Source organism: Rhinopithecus roxellana, chromosome 3, assembly GCF_007565055.1.
Source record: "Rhinopithecus roxellana isolate Shanxi Qingling chromosome 3, ASM756505v1, whole genome shotgun sequence".
In the NCBI taxonomy this organism is placed as follows: domain Eukaryota; kingdom Metazoa; phylum Chordata; class Mammalia; order Primates; family Cercopithecidae; genus Rhinopithecus; species Rhinopithecus roxellana.
The window spans coordinates 171,512,051-171,530,881 of NC_044551.1; the positions used below are offsets into that span (position 1 = coordinate 171,512,051).

General features: G+C 43.0%; 1 protein-coding gene across 1 annotated transcript in view; it reads right to left on the reverse strand.

Moving 5' to 3' along the window:
• The window catches only part of FAF2 (Fas associated factor family member 2), a 63,268-nt gene that overhangs the window by 24,028 nt on the left and 20,409 nt on the right, over positions 1–18,831 (reverse strand). The window contains exon 2 of the mRNA XM_010386385.2: positions 7,422–7,490. Within this exon, the coding sequence (XP_010384687.1) occupies positions 7,422–7,490 (69 nt within the window). The remainder of the gene's footprint in view (positions 1–7,421; positions 7,491–18,831) is intronic.

Genomic DNA, 18,831 nt, shown 5'->3' on the forward strand with positions numbered 1-18,831 from the left:
TTTTTTTTTTTTTTTTTTTTTTGAGACAGAGTCTCGCTCTGTCGCCCAGGCTGGAGTGCTGTGGCCGGATCTCAGCTCACTGCAAGCTCCACCTCCCGGGTTCCCGCTATTCTCCTGCCTCAGCCTCCCGAGTAGCTGGGACTACAGGCGCCCGTCACCACACCCGGCTAGTTTTTTGTATTTTTTTTTAGTAGAGACGGGGTTTCACCGTGTTAGCCAGGATGGTCTCGATCTCCTGACCTCGTGATCCGCCCGTCTCGGCCTCCCAAAGTGCTGGGATTACAGGCTTGAGCCACCGCGCCCGGCCTTCACGGACATTTTAACCGGCTATACTGGGAGGCAATGTGGAGTGATGGCTCCAGAATGCATACACAGTAGAGGAGATGAGGAAACTTGTCTGGAAGCTACATTTATGCAGCAAGCACACTGCCTTTATTCGGATGGTATGTATTATTTAGGGTTGCTGGGATATAAAGTGCTTCACTGTACAATCCCAAGAAAAGCCATCCTCAGAGAATACAATGTGGGCGGTACCCCTGGAGTTATGCAGTGAAGCAGTCCTGATGAGTGGCATCTGATGAAGGGGTTTGCAGCAGAGAAACTTCGGTCTGATCCTAGCTCCATCTCTCAGAAAAGTTGCTCAATGTATGAGCCTCAGGTCAGGTGCAGTGGCTCAAACCTGTAATCCTAACACTTTGGGAGGTTGAGGTGAGAGGATTGCTTGAGCCCAGAGACCACAAATTCGAGACCAGCCGGGGCAATGAAGCGAGACCCTGTCTCTAAAAATAAAAAATAAAGAAGAAAAAAACATATGAGCCTCAGTTTCCTTATGTGCAAAATAAAGGAACAATATTTCTCAGAGTTAATCTAAAAATTTAATGAGTTGGCCGTACACAAAGATCCTAATACAACTCCTGCCAGACTACTGATATGCAGTTTAAAACACTCATTCCCTCCTGAACTCTGTCCTTAAAATAGATATTTATCTCAATGTAGTAAAAAAAAGTTGGCCTTACCCAAAGAGATGTCTGGCCTTTGCCTTTTGGGAGGTAATCTATGTCAGACCTGATAAGCATGTCTTTGTTACCAGATTTTAGGTTGCAGCTGCAACACCCAGTAGTCTTAGGGTGAAAGCTGGCCATGCCAGAAAGATCAATCATGTGGTTTAGGGTGGGGAACTTTGGACAACTTGGTATCAGCTGACTTGAAGATTGAGTTCAACCATGTGGGGAGCCAAGCAAATCAATCATGCCTATGTAATGATGCCCTAATAAATACTCTGGAAGCACTGAAGCTTCCCTGGTTGGCAATACAGTAGTCCCTCCTTATCCACAGGGATATATTCCAAGACCTCTAGTAGATTCCTGAAACCATGTATAGTACCAAACTTGAATGCTGTCAATCGGAAGCTGTTTCTCTTCATGTCTTCCACTCAGAAAATGCCTTTTCCATCTTAACTAAGCACTTATGCACTGTGGCTGCAATTTTTGCAGAAGTGTGACAACAAAACTAGCATGAATTTCTTTTTCTTTCTTCACAATTTCACAAACACAAGCTAGACCTTAGCAACCTCAGCATACAATTTTTTTTTTTTTTTTTTTTTTTTTTGAGACAGAGTCTCGCTCTGCCGCCCAGGCTGGAGTGCAGTGGCCGGATCTCAGCTCACTGCAAGCTCCGCCTCCCGGGTTAACGCCATTCTCCTGCCTCAGCCTCCCGAGTAGCTGGGACTACAGGCGCCCGCCACCTCGCCCGGCTAGTTTTTTGTATTTTTTAGTAGAGATGGGGTTTCACCGTGTTAGCCAGGATGGTCTCGATCTCCTGACCTCGTGATCCGCCCGTCTCGGCCTCCCAAAGTGCTGGGATTACAGGCTTGAGCCACCGCGCCCGGCCACAATTTTTTTTATTTCCTTATTAAGTCAGGAACTTTAACCCTTTTTTTTTTTTTTTTCTTGAGACGGAGTCTTACTCTGTTGCCCTGGCTGGAGCGCAGTGACACAATCTCAGCTCATTGCAACCTCCGCCCCCTGGGTTCAAGCGATTCTGCTGCCTCTCAGCCTCCCAAGTAGCTGGGATTACAGGCTCCTGCCACCGTGCCCGGCTAATTTTTGTATTTTTAGTAGAGATGGGGTTTCACGATCTTGGCCAGGCTGGTCTTGAACTCCTTACCTCATGATCTACCCGCCTCGGCTTCCCAAAGTGCTGGGATTACAGGCATGAGCCACCACGCCTGGCCAGGAACTTTAACCTCTTCACTTAAAGGACACATTTCCTGGCTTCTCTCTGGCATATCTGAGTTGCCAATATCACTACTCTTGTGCTTTGGGGCCAATATTAAGTAAAATAGGGGGACCTGAATAAAACCACTGTAATGGCACAACAGTTGATCTGATAACAGCTACTAACTGACTAACACGTGGGTCTGTATACAGCGTGGAGACACTGAACAAAGGGATAATTAACGTTCTGGGTAAGGTAGAGTGGGACAGAGTGAGATTTCATCATGCTTCTCAGAACAGCACGCATTTTAAAACTTATGAATTGTTTATTTCTGGAATCTTACACCTAAAATGTTCAAACCACAGTTGTCTACGAGTAACTGAAACCACAGAATGTGAAACTGTGGGTAAGAGGGGGCTACTATACTTCATGCATATTGTCATACATCTATGCCAAGAAGGTAATGTGTCCTGACTCCGCAGGAGCGTAGTATGCAAGCTTCATGTCCAAAATCCTTTTCGACTCTGCCCCCTTTTTCTCTTTTTTTTCGAGACGGAGTCTAGCTCTGTCACCAGGCTGGAGTGCAGTGGTGCAATCTCGGCTCACTGCAACTTCTGCCTCCCAGGTTCAAGCAATTCTCCTACCTGATCCTCCTGAGTAACTGGGATTACAGGCAGGTACTGCCACGCCCAGCTACTTTTTGTATTTTTAGTAGAGATGGGGTTTCACCATGCTGACCAGGATGGTCTTAAACTCCCGACCTCGTGATCCACCCACCTCGGCCTCCCAAAGTGCTGGGATTACAGGCCTGAGCCACGACGCCCGGCCAATTCTGCCCTATTTGTCTCTTCCTTTAGCTGCTTTTTTTAATGTATATGTTCTCTATAATAAACTATAACTATGACTGTAACAGCTTTCAGTGAGTTCTAGTGAATTAGCAAATCTGAAGATGGTTTTGTAACCATCTGAAACTGCAGGTGGTTTCAGAAGTGAAAGTGGTCTTTCGGAGGGCAGTGTGCCCTCTAAACTCAATTACTGGCTTCAAACTTGAAATCTGGCTAATATCAAGTAGGCCCCTAGTTTTACAATTCATTGAGGAAAGAATAATCTGTCAACAAATGATGCTGAGATAATTGGATATCCACATGCAAAAGAAAGTGGATTAACCCCTAGATCACATTATACATAAAAATTAACTACAAATACATCAAATACATCAAAAACCTAAATATAAGAGCTGAAATTATAAAACTCTTAAAACAAGGGTATAAATCTTCACAACCTCAGATTAAGCAAAAGTATCTTAGATATGACAACAAAAGCACAAGCGACAAAAGAAAAAAGTAGATAAACTGGACTTCATCAAAAAGAAAAACTTTTCTGCATCAAATTACACTATCATGAATGGGGCAAGATGGTATGCACTTGTAGTCCCAGCTATCAGGGAGGGTAAGGTAGGAGGGCTTCTTGAGCCCAGGAGTTCAAGGTTACAGTGAGCTATGGTCATGCCACTGCACTCTAGCCTGGGCAACAAACCAAGACTCCGTCTCTCAAAAAAACCAAAATACAAAAACCACAAACCACTATCAAGAGAGTAAAAAGATAACTCACAGAATGGGAGAAAACATTTGCAAATCAAATATCAGATAAGCGCCAGGCATGGTGGCTCATGTCTGTAATCACAGCACTTTGGGAAGGCAGGGTGGGAGAATCACTGGAGCCCAGGAGTTTAAGACAAGCCTGGTCAATACAGCGAGACCCCATCTGTATAAAAAATAAAAAAATAAAATATTAGTTGGGCGTGGTGGTGTGTGCTTGTAGTCCTAGCTACTCAGGAGGCTGAAGTGAAAGGATCACTTGAGTCCGGGAGGTCAAGGCTGCAGTTACCCATAACAGTACCACTGTACTCCAGCCTGGGCAACAGAGAGAAATCCTGTCTCAAAAAACACAAACTGACCAGACATGCTGGCTTACACCTGTAATTCCAGCAATTTGGGAGGCGGAGGTGGGTGGATTACTTGAGGCCAGGAGTTGAAGATCAGCCTGGCCAACATGGAGAAACCTCGCCTCTAGTAAAAATACAAAAATTAGCCGGGCATGGGGCACTTGTAGTCCCAGCCATTCAGGAGGCTGAGGCAGGAAAACTGTTTGAACCTGGGAGGTGGAGGCTGCAGTGAGCCGTGATCATGCCACTGCACTCTAGCCTGTGCCACAGAGTGAAACTTCATCTCAAAACAAAAACAAAAACTTTCACAGCTCAACATGAAAAAGATAATCAAATTTAAAAACTGGCAAAGGACTTGAATAGACATTTTTGCAAAGAAGATATACAAATGTTCAACAAGAATATGAAAAAATATTCAACATAATTTTAACCACTAAGGAAATGCAAATCAAAACCACGTAGAGATAGTACTTCACACTCACTAGGGTGAGTATGATCTAAAAGACAAATATTAACAAGTGTTGGTGAGGGTGTGGAGAAATTGAGACCTTCATACAATGCTGTTGGGAATTTAAAATGGTATAATCACTTTGAAAACAGTCTGGGAGCTCTTCAAAAGGTTAAACATAGTGTTACCATATGACTCAGAGAAGTCCATTCCTAGGTATAGACCCAAGAGAAATGAAAACACATATTCACACAAAAACTTGAACACTAGGGCGCGGTGTGGTAGTGTGGACCTGTAGTTCCATTTACTGAAGCTGAGGTCAGAGGAATGCTTGAGCCCAGGAGTTCAACTGCAGTGAGCTATGATCAAACCTGTACTCCAGCTTGGGTGACAGAATAAGACCTTGTCTCTCTCTCTCTTTTTTTTTTCCTTTTGAGATGGAGTCTCGCCTTGTCGCCCAGGCTGGAGTGCAGTGGTGCAATCTCGGCTCACCGCAAGCTCTGCCTCCCGGATTCATGCCATTCTCCTGCCTCAGCCTCCTGAGTAGCTGGGACTACAGGCACCCACCACCACGCCCGGCTAATTTTTTGTATTTTTAGTAGAGATGGGGTTTCACTGTGTTAGCCAGGGTGGTCTCAATCTCCTGACCTCACGATCTGCCCGCCTCAGCCTCCCAAAGTGTTGGGATTATAGGTGTGAACCACCACGCCCAGCCCAACCCTGTCTCTTAAAAATAAAAAACAAGGCCAGGTGCGGTGGCTCATGCCTGTAATCCCAGCACTTTGGGAGGCCAAGGTGGGTGGATCGCAAGGTCAGGAGATCAAGACTAGCCTGGCCAGCATGGTGAAATCTCATCTCTACTGAAAATACAAAAAAATTAGCCGGGTGTGGTGGCACATGCCTGTAATCCCAGCTACTCGGGGAGACTGAGGCAGGAGAGTCGCTTGAACCCAGGAGGCGGAGGTTGCAATGAGCCAAGATCACACCATTGCACTTCCAGCCTGGGCAACAAGAACAAAACTCCATCTCAAAAAAAATAAAAAGAAATAAAGATAAAAAAACAAAAAGCAAAACTCTCCAGATCCTCTGTTCCATTTCCTATGTTCATCTCATTTGCATTCTTTTTTTTTTTTTAATTATACTTTAAGTTCTGGGATACATGCGCAGAATGTGCAGGTTTGTTACACAGGTATACACATGCCATGGTGGTTTGCTGCACCCATCAACCCGTCATCTACATTAGGTATTTCTCCTAATGCCATCCCTCCCCCAGACCTCCAGTCCCCCACCCCCCAAGAGGCCCTGTGTGTGATGTTCCCCTCCCATCATTTATTACAAACTGAAATTCTCTAGAATTAAGTTCCATAAGAGTAGGGACTTGGCTGGATGTGGTGGCTCACAACTGTAATCCCAGTACTTTGGGAAGCTGAGGCAGGAGGATTGCTTGAGCCCAGGAATTCAAGACCAGCTTGGGCAACACAGCAAGACCCCATCTCCACAAAAAAATTAAAAATTAGCTGGGCATCGTGTTACATGTTTGTAGTCCCAGCTATTTGGGAGGCTGGGGCAGGAAAATCGCTTGAGCCCAGAAGTCAAAGGCTGTAGTGAGGTATGCTTGTGCCAATGCATTCCAGCCCAGATGATAGAGCAAGACCCCGTCTTAAAAAAATTAAAAAAAAATAAGGACTTATTTTTGTTCACTAATATAATGTCAGAGCCTGAGTTTAATTGCTCAAAAATGTGTTGAATAACGAAATCATATTAGGAATACATTTTTAGGAATACAGCATCCTATTTAAATAGCAGATAATAATTAAAACAGTAATTTGAGATCAAAAGGGTGTTTGACAAAATTCAACATCCACTCAGTATAAACTATTAATATACTAAGAATGGAAGGGAAACATCAACAGATATTTATTTCCATGTTATATGCTAGGAATACAGTAGTTAAAACAAAACAAAAAAATCTTTGTTCTTAGGGAGCTTACATTCTTGGGAATCTATCTCAAAGTAACAACATCACACTTGCTAATAAAAAAATCAGAGGCATGGTTGGGCGTGGTGGCGCACGCGGGTAATCCCAGCACTTTGGAAGGCTGAGCAGGGCAGATCATCTGAGGTCAGCAGTTCAAGACCAGCATGGCCAACATGGTGAAACCCCATCTCTACTAAAAATACAAATCAGCCGGGCACAGTGGTGTGCGCCTGTAATCCCAGCTACTCAGGAGGCTGAGGTAGGAGAATCGCTTGAACTTGGGAGACAGAGTTTGCAGTGAGCAGAGAGCATGCCACTGCACTCTAGCCTGGGAGACAGAGCAAGACTCCGTCTCAAAAAAAAAAAAAAACAAAAAAAAAAAAACACATTTCAAAGGCATTATAGTGAGGACAAAACACTATTATCATTATCAACTGACAGTGTTTTAATTCTAGCTAATTCATGGTCAAGGAGAAGAGTTGCATAGAACATGACTACTCAGACAATCTCAAAGAATAAACTATAAAATATGTAAGAAGAAGGTTCACATCAAGACATCTGGTTAAAAACTAAATATACAAAAACCAGTTGTTTTCCCAACAAGATACTAACAAACAGTAAGGGGTGGGGCACTATACTGAGGGATTTAGTCACAAATTTTTCTATGATTGTATAAACTTTCTCACATTCTTTACCTGCCCACACTTTTATTTTTAGAGTCGTAATTCTGAAAAAAATCTACTGAAAAGATTCCTGCTATGGAAAAACATATGGTTTTGATTCTTAATCAGACCAGAGAAAAAGAAATAAGCTGAGAATGCATCCTATTATACCTCTATGTTCCAGTTATGCTGTTCCAAGGTATGGCGACACTGATCCATAGATTCTATGCCAGTCAGATCCTGAAAAGAAGGATAAAAACAAAAAGTTACTTAGAGAAAAACCAACAGTATACATATGAGTATTTTTACACCAAATGCTGCTAGGAAGAGACACTAAAAAATGTTACAAGTGGGTGTGAAAGTATGGTAAAACTTCACTGATTCAGAATTTATACAGTCAGCTAACTGTTCTAGACACATAAAGAACTAAAAAAATGATAATTCCTTTTAAAATTTCAAGGTTTTCAACTAGGAGTACTGACTAAGATCAATATTCTCCTCTCAAATTCAAGTTTGAAAAATTAAAGATTGTTCAACCTGTGGGCTAAGCAAAATATTATTTAATGCTAAACAACTATTCTGTTGATAGTACAGGTTGAGCATCCCAAATCTGAAATCTAAAATGCTCCAACATTTTTTGAAACATTTTGAGTGCTGACATGTCTCAAAGGAAATGCATAGTGGAACATTTCAGATTTGAGATGCTCAACCAGTATAACATAAATATTCCAAAATCTCAACACAATCCAAATCTGAAACACTTGTGGTTCCAAGTACTTTGGACAAGGAATACTCAACCTCTAAATAATGATGTAATGAGCCTTTCCTGTAAAACGCCATGCCTTTCATTAACTTATTTCGTTTTATATACTGGTATTAACCTAGTTTATATGAACTGTGTAAAACCTAACATACCCCACCCCCCCACACTGTTTTTTTGAGACAGGGTCCTGCTGTCACCCAGTTTGGAGTGCAATAGTGCAATGACTGCTCAGCTGAAGCAATCCTCCCACCTCAGCCTCCTGAGTAGCTGGCACTGCAGGTGTACACCATCATAGCCAGCTAAATTTTGGATGTTTTTTGTAAAGACAGGGTCTCCCTATGTTCCTCAGGCTGCTCTCCAACTCCAGGGCTCAAGCAATCCTCCTGCCTTGGCCTCCCAAAGTGCTGGGATTATAGGCGTAAGCCACTGCAGTTACAGTATTTTCTCACTATTTCCCTTCAGATATCCAATATTAGCAAATCTAACAGTTCATGTATATACACATCTCATGCCCAGAATTTCCACAGAGCTAAACTCTAGCATTCCTTCAAAGTCTAATATAAAAGCCAAAACCATCCATCTATCCATCCATCCTTTCATTTGACAAATATGTGCTACATGCCTATTCTATACAGCACTTACTTACTATGTTGGAGGGATAGAAAATAAGTAAGATATAGTCTCCATCCTCAAGAAACTCCTCTAAACACCCAGTAAGCCCTAGGGCAAAGAGACTGATCTCAACCTGACAAGAATGTAGTAGCACGGACTGATGAGTCTGAAAACTGAAGTTCTTGCCTAATTCTGTACCCTATGGCCATGGACAGGCACATTTTAACTCTGAATTTAGTTTCCTTTACGTGCAATGTCAAGGGTTTAATGTGGAATGCATTTCTTTTCCAGAGCTTAAAAAAATGAAACAAAATTCAAAAACCGAAGTTTAGATTTTTAGGTATACAAGTTTTCATTTTTATTTTTATTTTATTTTTATTTAATTTTATTTTATTTTTTTTTTTGAGACGGAGTCTCGCTCTGTCGCCCAGGCTGGAGTGCAGTGGCCGGATCTCAGCTCACTTCAAGCTCCGCCTCCCGGGTTTAGGCCATTCTCTCGCCTCAGCCTCCCGAGTAGCTGGGACTACAGGCGCCCGCCATCTCGCCCGGCTAATTTTTTGTATTTTTTTAGTAGAGACGGGGTTTCACCGTGTTAGCCAGGATGGTCTCGATCTCCTGACCTCGTGATCCGCCCGTCTCGGCCTCCCAAAGTGCTGGGATTACAGGCTTGAGCCACCGCGCCCGGCCAAGTTTTCATTTTTTATAATTATACATGTAGTACAAAAACTTGCAATAAAAAATTTTAATGTTTAAAATACTGAAATCGAAAAGTTCCTTTAAGAACTGCTGGCTTTGACAGTTCTGAGTCTGGATTTTAGGTCCTGACCATTATAGGACTCTTCTCATTTGGCTATTCCCTTCTGGCTTCCAATAGGACCCCCTTAACTTTCAATGCCCTACATTACAACCCACTAAAGGATTGGGATGTCCAGGGCTCCTCCTCCTCGCTGTGGAGTCTCTTTAAGAATTGGACTCTAGGCCGGGGTGGTGGCTCACGCCTGTAATCCCAGCACTTTGGGAGGCTGAGATGGGCGGATCACTTGAGGTCAGGAGTTCAAGACCAGCCTGGCCAACATGGTAAAAAACCCCATCTCTACTTAAAAAAAAAAAAAAAAAAAATTAGCTGGGCATAGTGGTGCTGCGCGCCTGTAGTCCCAGATACTCAGGAGGCTGTGGCAAGGCAACTGCTTGAACCCAGGATGCAGAGGCTGTAGTGAGCCGAGATCATGCCACTGCACTCCAGCCTAGGTAACAGAGCAAGACTCCATCTCAAAAAAAAAAAAAAAAAAAAAAAGAACTGGAATTGGACTCATCTTAACGTCTTCCCAGTGTGCAAATGACTGCTCCCTCCTCTAAATACCAAAATTGTTTTATCTCTCTCTTATGTGCCTATTGTTTCCTATCTTATGATTATTTACATTCATTCTATTGCCTTCTCAGAGGTAATGTAAGTTCTCTGAGAGCAGGGAACAATTCATTGTAATATTCACTAGTACCAAGCACACAGTATGGGCTTAAATCGTTGTAGAAGAATCAGTCCAAGTTAAAAGGATCTTTCTGTATAAGCTTCAGTCATCATGGCTATAAGCTGAAATCCTCTAGACATTATCAGAAAATCTCATTTTACATTAATACATTGTATTTCTAAATTTTGTTTTGGGATTTTTTTTTTTTTTTTTTTCAGACCAACTCTGTCTGGCTCTTGTTGCCCAGGCTAGAGTGCAGTGGCACGATCTTGGCTCACTTGCAACCGCTGTCTCTCGGGCTTAAATGATCCTCCCATCTCAGCCTCCTGAGTAGCTGGAACCACAGGTGTGTGCCACCACGCTTGGCTAATTTTTCTATTTTTCTTGGGTAGAGACAGGATTTCACCATGTTGTCCAGGCTGGCCTTGAACTCCTGGGCTCAAGCGATCCTCCCGCCTTGGCCTCCCAATGTGTTGGGATTATAGGCGTGAGCCACCATACCTGGCTGTTGGGGTTTTTTAATGTCAAATGTTCTGACTAGATGCCAAGCTGGTTGTTAAAACATTACAAATTTGTAGAATTTTCCTGAAAATCAGTAAGGCAGGAAAGAGCTCAGGAAGCAGTGTTTGTTCTTAAAGCTCCTCAGCTGATTCTAATGTACAGCCGAGCTGGGAAATCCGTGGTATTAACAGTATTTCTTTTTTTTTTAGACGAAGTCTCGCTCTTGTCCCCCAGGCTGAAGTGCAGTGGCACGGTCTCAGCTCACTGCAACCTCCGCCTCCCGGGTTCAAGCGATTCTCCTGCCTCGGCTCCCCGAGGAGCTGGGATTACAGGTGCCTGCCACCATGCCTGGCGAGTTTTTGTATTTTTAGTAGAGATGGGGTTTCACTATGTTGGCCAGGCTGGTCTCAAACTCCTGACCTCAGGTGATCCACCTGTCTCGGCCTCCCAAAATGCTGGGATTATAGGCGTTAGCCACCACGCCTGGCTGGTATTGATATGTAATTCTAAGTAGGAGTAGAGATTATACATCCCTCACTAAAATAACTTTTAGGCTGGCGCAGTGGCTCACACCTGCAATCCTAGCACTGTGGGAAGCCAAGGTGGGTGAATCACTTCAGCCCAGGAGTTAAGACCAGCCTGGACAATATAGAGAAACTCCATCTCTATAAAAAAAAATACAAAAAAATTAGCCAGGTGTGGTGGTGCTCCTGTAGTCCCAGCCACTCAAGAAGGATTACCTACTCAGGATTACCTGAGCCTGAGGAGGTCAAGACTGTAGTAAACTGCACCACTGCACTCCAACCTGGGCGACAGAAAGACCTCGTCTCAATAATAATAATAATAATAACCTTAAATAAATGGTTATAAACATTGCAGGAGAGAACAGAGTGACTGCCATCTTTAATATACTGAAACACTTAACCTAATTTGCAACCAAAACACTTTTTAAGTAGTAAAGCAAGGTGAGCTGGAAACCCAACTGAACAAGCCTGCTTTCAATCACTACTGATCAGTACTAAAACTATGCCCTAGAAATAAGCGATGCTGGACACACCTAGGACAGGATTATTCACTCATGTATCAACATACATTCACTATATATCCAAGATACAGATACAGTCTCTGCCCTCTTTAAATTTTCATCCTACTAAATGGAGACTGGTCAAAACAAACCACACATACTGAAGAAAATACACTAACAAAATTTTCATTTTGTTCTAGAAGATTCCTTTAGATTGGGTGCTCAAGGAAAGCTTCCTCAAGGAGATAATATTTGAGCAGAGATCTGAATGAAAGATAAGGGGCCAGTCATGGGGAAATATCTGGGAAGAGTATTCCAGGCAGAAGGCCAACATATGCAAAAACTCTGAGACAGATAAAAACCCACAGAACTTTACAGCAGAGTGAACCTTAATGTATGTAAATTTAAAACATCATTTAAGAGATCAGAGGATCTCTGGATGGAACACAGACTTTGACAAAAGAATCTAATTGTCTAGAAAATATGTGAAACAACCTCCTCAAAGAGGGATGGGGTGCCAACTAACAAACTTTGGAAATGAAGTCTGTAAGACTAAAGGCAACAGGAATTACACATAAGCACAGTCCTCTACTTGATAAGGTTTTTCTCCATGGCAGTATGTATTAATTCTGAAGCCACTATATCTGCATATGTATCCCAGATTTGAACAATTAAGTAAACATCATGAATGGTGAAAGCCAGTTTTCTCACTGTAAAAGTGGGAGGTGACAGATAACCAAAGGAAGAAGGCTAAAATGGACAGAGTGGTAATGGACACAATTGGAAACATCAACTCATGTTTAGCTTAATATAGATACAGATGACTGCATACAGAAAAACTTAGTTTAGTATATACACATGCATATCCCTTGCTCAGTCAGCTGAAAGGCCCTACAAGCAACAATATCCCAGTAGCAAGCACACCTAATGCCCAGATCTTGGTTTCTAATACTATTCTCTAATAAAAAGAATCAGGGCTCCTTGGAGAAGTGGCTGATTGTAGGACTGGGGCTGGAAATATATAAGATGTGCCTAGAGAATCTTGTGGTCAAAAGGATAGAGGAGGCTGGGAGTGGTGGCTCATGCCTGTAATCCTAACACTTTGGGAGGCCAAGGTGGGAGGACTGCTTGAGGCCAGGAGTTCAATACCAGCCTGGGCAACACAGCAAGATCCCATCTCTACCAAGGGGAAAAAAAAAGGATAGAGGACTCAACTGAAAAAGATCCCAGTGACTAAAGCTCAAACACTTTCAGCAATAAAATACTCATAATATAAATACATGGCTGAATAAATAAATTGGGGAGAACAGAAAAATATCCTGTGCAGAAGAATTCCAAGTAACTTATGTAGGTATTTTACCTTTACCTTCAAGGAAGTAGAACATAACTTTTCATTCCTTCCCAGAATGGGCTAGGCATGGTGACTTCCTTCCAAAGAATACAGTATGGAAACAGTGGCGGGGTGATTAACAGTGGAGAATCCTGACCAATGCTACCACAGCTAGGTGATCAATACCACAGCTAGGTGATCAAGGCCAAAACACTGACAGTGATAAAGCATGCTGAAAGTACCTTTGATTTGTTGTAGTGAAAATAGCACTTTACCTCCGTAAATCTTCCTGCCAAAAACCCATAATCCCAGCTCCAATCATGAGAGAAACATCAGGCAAATGTCAATTGAGAAATATTTTACAAAATACCTGACTGGTACTCCTGAAAACTGTCGAGGTCACCAAAAACAAGAAAAGCTCAGGAACTGTCACAGCCCAGAGGAACCTAAGATATGACTACTAAATGGTATGCAGTGCCCTAAATGGGATCCTGGAACACAAAAAGAGTATCAGGTAAAAACTAAGAGAATCAGAATAAAGAATGGACTTTTGTTAATCATAGTGTATCAGTGGCCGGGCGTGGTGGCTCACGCCTGTAATCCCAGCACTTTAGGAGGCCGAGGTGGGTGGATCTCGAAGTCAGGAGATCGAGACCATCCTGGCTAATATGGTGAAACCCCGTTCCTACCAAAAATACAAAAAAATTAGCCGGGCATGGTGGCGGGCGCCTGTAGTCCCAGCGACTTGGGAGGCTGAGGCAGGAGAATGGTGTGAACCCGGGAGGCGGAGGTTGCAGTGAGCTGAGATCGCGCCACTGCTCCCCAGCCTGGGCGACAGAGCGAGACTCTGTCTCAAAAAAAAAAAAAAAACCATTAATAATAATAGTGTATCAATATTGGTTCATCGATTGTGACAAGTGTACCACACTAATAATGCAAGGTGCTGATAGGAAACATTCAGCATGAGATTTATAGGAATTTTCTATATTATCTTCACGATTTCCTGTTAATCTAAATCTCTTCTAATGACAAGTTTATTTAAAAAGTAAAATAAAACTTGAAGGAGGGAGGAAACAAGAAGGGAGAAAACATTGGAGGCAGAACCAGCTTGACAAGTTGACAGATAAGGTCTGAGAAGTAGGCAGGGGAAAGATCATTCATGTCAGGCAATATTTTTCCATTTTACCTGTATAAGAACCACATGAGGAACCCTGTTTTTTCTTTCTTTTTTTTTTTGTAGAGATGAAGATTTCACTACGTTGATCAGGCTGGTCTCAAACTCCTGGCCTCAAGTGATCCTCCCACCTTGGCCTCCCAAAGCATGTGCCACCATAGTGTGCCTGTATGAGGGACCTTTTTAAAAAATGCTGCAAGCCGGGTGCAGTGGCTTATGCCTGTAATCCCAGCATTCTGGGAGGCCAAGGTGGGAGGATCACTTGAGCCCAGAAGTTCAAGACCAGCCTGAACAACATAGCAAGACCGTGTTCTCTACTTAAAAAAAAAAATAGAAACAGGCTGGGTGTGGTGGATCACGCCTGTAATCCCAGCACTTTGGGAGATTGAGGTGGACAGATCATGAGGTCAGGAGTTCGAGACCAGCCTGGTCAACATGGTGAAACCCTATCTGTACTAAAAATACAAAAATTAGCCAGGCGTGGTGGTGGGCACCTGTAATCCCAGCTACTCGGGAGGCTGAGGCAGGAGAATCACTTGAACCTGGGAGGCAGAGGTTGCAGTGAGCTGAGATCGTACCATTGCACTCCAACCTGGGCAACAAGAGTAAAACTCTGTCTCAAAAAAAAAAAGAATGTATAGATAGGGATGAGAATCACTAAATCCAGACCCTTCATTCTAAATTTAGTGACAGTGACATGATCATATGCACATTTTAAAGTAAGTCATTCCTGTTTGCATATGAAGTAACTGTAGAAAGCATGAAAGACAGCAAGATACCAGCAAGAAGATTATATAGATGAAGTCCATGGAAAAGAGAATGATGGCATAGAATAGAATAACAGCAGTGAAACGGAAAAGAAATGGACATATTTGAGGTTTATATTAGAGGTAATGCCAAAAGGATCGGATGATAGATTAAACATGGGGGGTGGAAGAGAAATATTAAGGTGTACTCAAAGGCTTACGCAAATGGAGTAACGGTGTTATTTACAAACGAGGTAAACTATTTACCTTTGTGAGAAATTTTTATGTATGGTAAAGTAAATCTGTCTAAAAAGAACAAGAGATATAAAACCCCTCATGCTAAATTTGACTGGCTTTAAAAAAGTAAAAAGAATGGGAAAAAGTGGAAACAGACTGCCAGATGAAGGTAAAAACGCTATTTCATCACACTAAATGCGTTGTGTGGGAACTACCTGACCTCACTGCTAGTCAGCAGGATGGTTTTCTAGTGATCTCTTCAAAAAGCCAAAGTAAGCTAGTGTGCTGAACTCATCTGGCATTCACTGTCTGGAAACAGTTGCATTCATAACTAAGACAGGGTTGGTTACCTGGGTATTCTATCAGTTTTTTTTAAACCTAGTATAAGTTAGGTAGAGTTTGTTTATTTATTTATATTTTTGGAGACGGAGTTTCGCTCTTTGTTGCCCAGGCTAGAGTGCAGTGGCGCGATCTCGGCTGCAACCTCCGCCTCCCGGGTTCAAGTGATTCTCCTGCCTCAGCCTCCTGAGTAGCTGGGATTACAGGCATGCGCCACCACGCTCGGCTAATTTTGTATTTTTAGTGGAGACGGGGTTTCTCCATGTTGGTCAGATTGGTCTTGAACTCCCAACCTCAGGTGATCCGTCCGCCTCGGCCTCCCAAAGTGCTGGGATTACAGGTGTGAGCCACTGTGCCTGGCTGGTAAAGTTTAAATATTAGAGAAAGATTAGAAATGGTGTGGGGTGAGAGGCTACCCTGTGGTGGTTCCAATCATTAGTAATACAATTGGTTTACATTTACATATTTCTTTCTAGTTCCCCACACTCCAAGGAAAAGGTTTAGGGCTTGATTCAACCTCTTTTACAATTAAATAAAATTATTATGGGGAAACTGTTTAATGGTCTTTTCTTCTCCACTCTAGACTGTATGTACGCTGAGGAAAGTCCGTTCATCTCTGCCTTTGATCTTTACAGCAGTCTTCTGGTGTTTTCTCTCCTGGCTAGAAAACCAGCGTTTCCACCCCACCTCTCACATCACTACATACAAGTCAAGGTCTGAGCCTTCTCTATTTTCTCTTACCTGTGTGAGACTCCTCTCTTGTAGATATTTATAATTTTGCACATTTTACAAAATACTTCCTTATAACTCTTCATAAACTTCATACACTTCACAACCATGGTGATACAATACTCTAACTGGCTACAACAATTTACATATAGATGTTATGGCTGCTTCCAATTTTCACTATTAAAATAGTACTATGATGAACACTACTATTTATAAAGTTTGCCTGTATTTAGGATTTCTTCTGGATCTAGGTAAAACTTGGAGCCAAAGAATACACATTATTTTTAGAGTTCTTGACCCACAGTGCCAAAACGCATTTCGAAAGGACTATTCCAATTTATATTGGAAGGGCTGGATTCAATAAGTCAAATGCTAAGTATGTCTCAAGCCAATATTCATTGCCATTTCAGTGCCAACCAAAGTTTTGCAATGCCAGATTTGTTCAGAGAGAAAGAATACTGCAGTTTTGGCTGGAGACATTGCATTAGCTTTGCTACCAATTCTCTGCTCAGCAATAAAATAATGTTTGGCTATCAGCACTTCTGGAAGAGAGGTAAAACAGAGAAGCAGAGGAATGCTAGACTTACATCAGTCACAGGCTTCAAGCTCCCACCAAAGTAATTTCTTCAGAACTCCAATTATAATTCTTTTTTTACAGTTTTTCATTTCTGTTTTTAGAGACAGAGTCTCGCTCTGTCACCCAGGCTGGAGTACAATGGCGCAATCTCAGCTCACTGCAACCTCTGCCTCCTGGGTTCAAGTGATTCTCCTACCTCAGCCTCTGGAGTAGCTAGGATTATAGGCACCTGCCACCATACCCAGCTCATTTTTGTATTTTGAGTAGAGACAGGGTTTCATCATGTTGGCCAGGCTGGTCTCGAACTCCTGACCTCAGGCGATGCACCCACCTTGGCATCCCAAAGTGCTGGGATTACAGGCATGAGGCACCACACCCAGCCTAAAATTTTTTGTATTTGTTAGAGACAGGGTCTCTCTGTCAGTCTGGAGTGCAGTAGCATGATCATAGCTCACTATAACCATCAGCTCCTGCGCTCAAGTCATCCTTCTGCCTCAGCCTCCCAAGTAGCTAGGACTACAGGCACGTACCACCATACCCACTTTTTTGTTTTTTTGGGGGCGCATAGAATGGGGGGAGTCCCACATGTTGCTCAGCTTGGTCTTGAACTCCTAGCCTCAAGTGATCCTCCCACTTCGCCTTCCGAAGTGGTGGGATTACAGGTGTGAACCAATGTGCCCAGCCATAATTCTCTTTTAAAAGGAACTTTCTGCCGGGCGCGGTGGCTCAAGCCTGTAATCCCAGCACTTTGGGAGGCCGAGACGGGCGGATCACGAGGTCAGGAGATTGAGACCATCCTGGCTAACACAGTGAAACCCCGTCTCTACTAAAAAATACAAAAAACTAGCCGGGTGAGGTGGCGGGCGCCTGTAGTCCCAGCTACTCGGGAGGCTGAGGCAGGAGAATGGCGTAAACCCGGGAGGCGAAGCTTGCAGTGAGCTGAGATCCGGCCACTGCACTCCAGCCAGGGCACAGAGCGAGACTCCGTCTCAAAATAAATAAATAAATAAATAAATAAATAAATAATAAATAAATAAATAAATAAATAAATAAATGGAACTTTCTTTTGAGGAGGAATCTATACTCCCAAGACCCAGTGCAATGCCTTGGCATAAAGTAGGAAATGTTTGAATAAATGAATGAATCGTACCTCAGTCTAACAATCAACTTTTGTTTCTCTCTCTCTAGTTTTTCTTTTTTTTTTTGAGACAGATTCTCACTCTTGTTGTCCAGGCTGGAGTGCAGTGGCGAGATTCCAGGTCACTGCAATCTCCGCTTTCCGGGTTCAAGTGATTCTCCTGCTTCAGCCTCTCAAGTAGCTGGGATTACAGGTGCCCACCAACACACCCGGCTAATTTTTGTATTTTTTTTTTTTGAGACGGAGTCTCGCTCTGCCGCCCAGGCTGGAGTGCAGTGGCCCGATCTCAGCTCACTGCAAGCTCCGCCTTCCGGTCCCGCCATTCTCCTGCCTCAGCATCCCGAGTAGCTGGGACTTACAGTGAGCCGCCAGGGTCGCCGGCTAGTTTTTTTATTTAGTAGAGGACGGGTTCACCATGTTAGCAGGATGGTCTTTGATTCCTGACTCGTGATCCCCCGTCTCGGCCTCACAAAGTGCTGGGATTCAGGATTGAGCCACCGCGCCCGGCAATTTGATATTCTTTAATAGAGACAGGGTTCACCAGGGTTGGCCAGGCTAGTCTTGAACTCCTGACCTCAAGTGATCTGCCCCCCTCAGCTTCCCAAAGTGCTGGGATTACAGGTGTGAGCCACCAAGTCCACCCTTCTAGTTTCTTAAACACTGATCTTCTCATTATTACTCATTTATTCCTACTCTGTTTCAGGAACTAAGATAGCTATCTTCACATTTTCCTCAACGATCCTGTAAGACAGATATTGCTATCTTGCCTATTATCAATTGAGAATATTGAATCTTTGAAAAGAATTATATGAAAGTATCCCATACCAATTTGGGTATACCTTCTTTGTGATACCTTCTTTGAGTCATGCTCTAGTAAGAGATGTATCAGGGATCACAGTATTTCAAAAGCTAGTCTCCAAGTGACTGACACCTTCTTGTCTTCTG